The 7,378-nt window shown below is 38.6% G+C and overlaps 1 protein-coding gene across 6 annotated transcripts in view; it reads right to left on the reverse strand.

The window, feature by feature from the left end:
* Nucleotides 1–7,378, reverse strand: part of uacab (uveal autoantigen with coiled-coil domains and ankyrin repeats b) — a 28,239-nt gene extending 20,861 nt beyond the window's left edge. For 5 of the 6 annotated variants that reach the window (XM_037246865.1, XM_037246871.1, XM_037246870.1 and 2 more), the window contains exon 1: nucleotides 7,175–7,378. In XM_037246865.1, coding sequence (XP_037102760.1) covers nucleotides 7,175–7,222 — 48 coding nt within the window. In that variant the 5' untranslated portion in view covers nucleotides 7,223–7,378. The remainder of the gene's footprint in view (nucleotides 1–7,174) is intronic. The other variant, XM_037246868.1, reaches the window with a different exon arrangement.

The following is a 7,378-nucleotide window of genomic DNA, read 5'->3' on the forward strand; positions in this document are numbered from 1 at the left end:
TCAAGGCAGGAGAATGTGGGGTCAAGAGTAGGGCACAACCATTTTTGGAGTCCAATGCTGATATGAGGGGGATGATTACGATTAATGGGCCGATCATTTCTAAGAATACATGCAGAATTTCATTTTTTCATAATTTCCAAAAATCCATGAATTAAAGCTACGTTTGGCTTTTTACAATACTTTCCTCTCCAGTATTTGTCTAATTTTTAAACAAAGGGAAATCTAGGAATACAAAAAACTATGTAGCGTAATTTCTGCACCAGAATACAAATCGCACTGGCTAAAATTAGGGGAAAATCCTGTTTCGTCCATACATAAACCGCACCCGACTATAAGAAACAGGTGTTTTAAATGAAATGTCCTCATTTCGAATATTACTATTATTACCAAAACAAATCCTCTTACAATACCATAAAACCCATGAAACTGGACTATAAGCAGCAGGGTTCAAAGCTTGTGCAAAAAGTAGCGGTTTATAGTCCGGAAATTACGGTAAGTAATCATATTTTCTGGACTATAAGTCGCACCGGAGTACAAGTTGCACCAGCCATAAAAAGCATAATAAAGGAAAAGACATATGCAAGTCGCACTGGAGTATAAATGGCATTTTGGGGGATTATTCTTTTTATAAAATCCAACACACCAATAACAGACATGTCATCTGGAAAGGCAATTTAAAATAAAAATAGAATAACAGGCTGAATAATTGCACAGTATGCTAACGTTACATGACATATAAACGACCTAAGAACATGCCTGGTATGTTAACATAACATAGTAAGAGTTATTCAAATAACTATAGCATAAATAACATGCTAACAAGTTTATCGAACCATCCATGTCACTCGAAATAATTAAATCCAACAAAATCTTCATCCTCTGTGTCACTCATAAACAACTCCGCTAACGCCGGAAGTTGAAGATGCGGCGCTTCCTCTTCTACGTCGTTTACGTCAGACTCAGCGTCAGTTGCAGTTCCAATTATTCCAGAGGCCTATAGCGCCCTCTTGCGTTTTAGTGTGAAAATGCCATGTGAAATGATATGTGTTAATAATTTCACACAAGTCGCTCCTGAGTACAAGTCGCACCCCCGGCCAAACTATGAAAAGAACTGCGACATATAGTCTGGAAAATATGGTTATTATTATTAATTGTTTAACTAAAATAAAAATAAATCAAATTATAAATGGGTTTTGAGATACCTCTGGTTGCTGTAAATTGGTGGTAGTTCATTGTGCAGGTGGAACAACTTTAAAACCTTATCAATGCAAAGTAAGCAAAAGCTAGCCGAACGATGCACGCGTTGTCAGGCACATATGACAGACAGTTAATCTAAAATGGGAACATGTTGAGTCACTGTTAATTTCACAAAATTACAGTGCCCTGTTGGAATGCTCCGTTCAGCCCATTACTGTAAACAGGTCTGGCTGTAGTTGTCTCTACTGAGAAGCGTTGAGGTTTAAATGAAGTCACAGCTCTACTTAGTGGACAAACACTGTAAGGACATCATTCATTCTTTGAAATATTATAGTTACCTTATTTAGCTTTAATTTAAATCAATATATATCCGACAGGAGAGACACTGGGGGTACTGTAGTTTTCACAATTCCTTTCAAGAGAGAGAGTGTCAGCTACAGCTGTGTGATTCAAGATTCAAGATTCAAGAGTTTTTTATTCGCCATGTTTGAGCGTGCCAAACAAGGAATTTGACTTCGGTAAATCACAGCCTCTGTTCAACATTTAGGTGACTAACACACTCAGGACATGTGAAAATGGCAAATATTCTCAAACATCCCCTGATCTTAAACTCCCATATAGTATATACTATATACTGCTTTATCGTGCCAAAACTCAACTCTTGGCAATTGATCACCCTACTCAAGTGCCAATGAAGAAGAACTAATTCAAGAACTAATGCAAAAAAAATATTTCAGGCAAGACTGTCGGTGGAACAGCACATCAATATCGTGTAATAAAATAAAATGAAATAAAAATGCTGTCGTTTCGAAGCACCAATCAGAAATAGTGGTTCAATAGTTCAGTAATTATTTCCCCATTTCTTCAAAATTTTAATCCTTGAAATATAGTGATAAAAATTTGAAGTTACCACATAATTTTGTGTGTGCACAGAATAATTGTGCTTGAATTTATACGTTCCTATTCCTCAGTCCAAATCTAATACTACATGTTGAAATGCTCGTACGCATTCATTCCGCACTCTTTTACATGTTGATAAACGAGGCCCCAGGCTCCCTACGTTTTGGGACACACTATTGAGATTTGTGATTCTTTCTACGGTTCACACTGCCAGAGGGAATATCAGTCTTTCATTTGGCCAAGCCAAGTGAACTTTGCCCATGTCAGTGTTCCAATAGAGAGACTTAAGATGCCAAAGTCATAATAACACAGTTGTGCAAAGGTGGAGATTAGAAAATCTGTTTAATCAGTCAAAATGGGCATAAACCTTGCTCATGATCACATATTGTGAGAATAGAGGACTATTGTTAAATCTGTACAAAAGCTACTATAATACCAAAATAATGCTATTAGCTAAATTTATCCCTAATGGATTAGCCAATTCACACCTTCTAGGCCTCAAAGCTTAGTGAATAATAGTAATGACGGATAAATGTTTTATTTAGTTCTAGACCTATATGTTTTGTTCAGGGCCAATACAGAGACCAATTGTATTTTTTAAGCATGAGTTTTACCGATCAAAAAATACACCATGAAGATTTTAAGTTTATCTGAAGTACAACTCGCATTTTTATGGGAAAAAAATATTGTACAAAAAGTCAAGCTTGGACTCATTTTCAAAATCCCCATTTTGTACATTACATTTTTCCCTTCACCTTTCAGATTTTCTTCAAATTTTGAGATGTGGTTGGAAATGGTGGAAGACAATCTGAACACAATTTCTTTTTTTGCTCCAAATCTCCTAATTGAAGAGATGAGACAACATGGAAATACGCACTTTAAAAACATCAGATTTAACGTCAGATTCAGAAGTAGAAGGCAATCGTTTGGGCGTTCTCTTAGCTTTTGTCACCATGATTTTTGATCTTCTTTCCAAATTTTATGAAAGTCATATGCAAAGTGCCTCCCCCACTGAGGGTGAAAAGATGAATCAATTGATTGAGAGAGGATTTGCTGAATCAATATGGAATTGAAGGGGAAGTTGCTGATTCGATATTGAGCCACTATAAATACACATACGTATTGTACATAGATACTTACTAATTGCTCAAATATGTTTAGAGTGCCTATTGCTATTTTTACCAATATATACACACACACACACACACACACACATATATTCAAAGAGGCTAGCACATCGAACATAAAAAAAAAAACAATAAGAAAAGACATTTGAGAGGAGGGAGAGCCCTCGATTCCTATGTTCACACATTCTTTTGACAGCAGATAAAGATTAGTTGAGAACAAGCGTGTACGAACCTGCCTAACACATAACAAGGGACCTGTGAGTGACAAATAACATTTCAGAGAGATCTCCACCCAGTCTTAAGAAACATAACAGTACACACACATTGCCAAGTTTTTTGAGAAGCTATGTGGTACAATAAACATTCAGGCAATAAAAATAAACTCCACAAGGATTACAACGATCAGTGGGAACTTGACCTGTTTGAAGGGTGAATGGTTTATTTTATTTGTGAGGGGAAAGAAATAGTGATATGGTCTGTAAACGACTGATTTGACATTTAGACCGAGCACAATTTCTGAAAAGCAATAAGATGTAATGATAAGGTGTAATGTTGAACATGGGATACAATTGCCTTGTTTTATCCCATCGTGCCAAGTTTAAAAAAAAAAAAAAAGTCTTTGCAATACACATTCTGGCTGCATTGCAATTCCAAATAACATGCTGCAGATTATATTCTAGTAGAACGAAAATTGGTCAGACAATGTTTTCAACACACTATCACTTGTTTTCTTCGTGTAGACCCGCAAAGATTTTCCCATGCCAAGAAGGAGCAGGAAACAAATTTGTCACAAGTGTCAGGTGAAAGAAAAAACAAACACTTGTCCTGTAAATTTAATCCACCAAGACAGAAAAACAACAACGGCCATAGCACAGCTTGATGAGGCTTAGTCTGAGCCAAGTCACAACAGTTTGCTGCTCATCAGCAGAACTGGTTCCTGCCGCCACTGCTGCCGAGCACGCCTAATACTCAACATATGGTATGTAGGCATCTGTGTGTGCATTGGTAGAGATGATATCGGCTGTGCCCTGACCAAAGTGGGTCAACGAGCTTCAGCCCTCTCGCATACCATCATCCATGAGCAGTGGTGGACTCTCAAATATTTGCTACTGCGTACAAACATCCACAGGACAAGACAAGATACATGCCTGGAATATTAAAACAACACAAATCTAATGAGTTGGGGTAAAAACACTACAAGCATGCCACTGCCGGCCTGCACAGCATGGGAGCGCAGACGGGTAAAACTGGAGATGACCTCATGGCTGGCCCCCAAAGAGCCAGACAATAATCCTAAAAACACAGACTGGTCACCCTCCCACACATTCTATCGCCAACACGGCACCCTTAAACCACGGATGTTGTATGGGGCTTTAAAATGTACTTTGGATAAAGACACATGAATTATCACTGCTTAACACTGATGTACTTATACGTACGTCACTATGTATCGATCAATCAATCAATCAACCTATACACCATTTGCTTCAAACTAAATGCGTACAGCCACACACAGTGAGACAAACTGGCTTTTATCAGTTTACTTGAGACACTCTTGGACTAAAATATGTTTTGTTTTTGTTTGTCTTAAAATGAACCTGCACCTCATATTAAGGCCATAATAAATGTAATTAAATAGATTGTAATGTCACTGCAATATTATGCAATGCTATAGAAAGGCTATTTTTCAAAGTGTTTGAAAGATTAATAACTTGCTTAGTAACTTGTTGGCTAAATTCGATCCATCATTAAATTCTACTTGTAATTCAACATGTTGTTGTTGTTTTTTTTACATTTAGTGCATTTGTTCAGAAGAAATACTACTTTTGCTCTGTCACACTAAACATATCCATTTGTTTCGATTTGACAGAAAGATTTCTGCCTCAGGTGCTGTCGGGTGAGTCTGTTTCACCAAGCCAACATACTATTAGCGACATCTAACTCCATTTCACCAAGATACAAAGTCACGGCAAAACAAAAAGCTCTGTGGTGCAACACAGAAGAAGTTTTCAGTGACTGCATTGACTTGAAGCATGGCAGAAACAAAGAAGAAAAAAACACGCTGTGCGACTTGCAGAGGCAGGCCAGCCCTAACACTCCATCTCATTTTACAGACTATGAAAACAAACAGCAAGTCAAGCAGTCATCTGAAAAATGTCCACATTTCAACCTACAAGAATTCGACTAAACTTTCAAATAATATATTGGTTTTTTTTTTTATTCAGCCTTTTCATTAAGGTGGAAGTCAACGCCTAAATTTTCGTTGTGACTATGTTCTGTGCGGCCCAGTGTTCTGATGCTCTAATGTTATATTAGTGGAATATGAATTAAACAGGCCAAATCCACGTTTTTATCCATCTCAGAGGGTGGCCGTTTGGCCACTTGCCATCGACTTAAAATGACATCACAGTTGCCAGGTCTCGGGTCACAACCAATCACGGCTCACCAATTTTCTGGAGCTGAGCAGTACCAAGCCGTTTATGCATGTGTATTTTCTTCATTATAACCAGCCTGTGAAGGGTGAGCATAACTGCGATGAATGCCTATGATTTCATAACCCTGGTTAAAGGGACTATGTCATGTAGTGGTGAACTAATAGAATGCAATGACCTGAGTTCGAAGCGCACGATTTGACTCATGCACACTACGGTGCCAAAGAGAAACCACACGTTGCAAGTCTACCACCACATCCTTTAGCAGAGGTGCAAGAAAATGTCATTCATCACAAATGACCCCTCAAGTGACAAAGTAAGTACATTGCATTTGTTGCACATACTGTAGTCATAGAGCATATTCTCCTTTGGGCATCCACGATAGAAAGATGGCGGTGAGACATGTCAGCGTCCTATATGGTGAGGTTTGACCCATGTAACATAAATTAGCAATTACTAGGCCTACAATTATCTATAAAAATGTCCATGTGATATGACAGATTTTTTTGCACATTATTGAAATTAATCGTGTTTTTAATGCCTTAAAATTGGAAAAAGCAAAACACTTAAAACATTGTCCCTCCGAGGCCGGGGAGGTGTTCTGGGCATGTCCCACCACCGGCAGGAGACCCCTGGGACGACCCAGGACGCGCTGGACAGACCCCGCGACCCGACCCCGGATAAGCGGCAGAAGATGGATGGATGGATGGATGGATTAGTTTTGTTTTTCTTAGATTTTTCTACCAACTAATTATGGAGCCGCTGACTTCTATGTTGAAGGTTTCAATGTAGTTCACTCAACCGATCAGTGGATATAGAGGGATGAAGATAGATGGTTAGATATAAACCCTTTAATAATTATGATTCATTTTAAAAAGGCATCCAGCAAAAAATGCTAGCTGTTTTTCAACAGTATCTTGTATAGGAGCGTATCTGAGTTTTGAACGTGATCAACAGTGTCTTCTTGTCAACATTGATAAACAACATTTTTGTCAGCCAGGTTAGGATTTATTCAATACATCTATTTTATAACGTAACCCGTATGCCGTCATTTCTGATCGGGTAATATTGGTATTGAACAGATGCACCGTCCTAGTCTGGCAGAACATTGAATCAGGCCGGCACAGCTTGACATTATGCGAATTAAAGCTTCAGTGTATAAATCGGTCTAGCGTGTACCCGGAGAAACAGAAAAGAAAAAACTAAACAAAATAGGCGCTTGGAATCCACGTAGATATAGAAAGCACCGGTCAGTCAAGTTTGGTTGTGTATTTTGAGCTGGCGTAGTACATACAACAAGTGGCTGGCTCATAACGACTGCAGGTGCTCTCCAAAGGATCGCTAGTTTGCAAAAGAACACGGTGGGAACGAGGTCGACGTAGAGTGGCGGAGAAGAAGTCTAAACTACACTCTAAATCCTTGTGGTGAACTTCGTTCACGATCACACAGCTAAAGCTAAATCGGCAATCACAAACGGAGTCGATCGCAATAATCAGGAAAAGACAAAAGTCCACTTACATTGATGTTAACTTCGTGCTTTTTCAGACGATACTTGAGACTCTTCATTTCGACTTGACGGTTTGTTAAATTCCTTCTTTCTTTAATAAAAGCATCAACAATGCAAGGGAGAGAAAAAAACAACTTCCCGTGGATGATTACGAAGTTTTATCCAGTTCTCCCACGGGGTGAGTTCCACCTGACTCCTAACCGCAAAGCCAGATC

The sequence above is a fragment of the Syngnathus acus genome, chromosome 3 (genome assembly GCF_901709675.1).
Source record: "Syngnathus acus chromosome 3, fSynAcu1.2, whole genome shotgun sequence".
Taxonomy (NCBI): domain Eukaryota; kingdom Metazoa; phylum Chordata; class Actinopteri; order Syngnathiformes; family Syngnathidae; genus Syngnathus; species Syngnathus acus.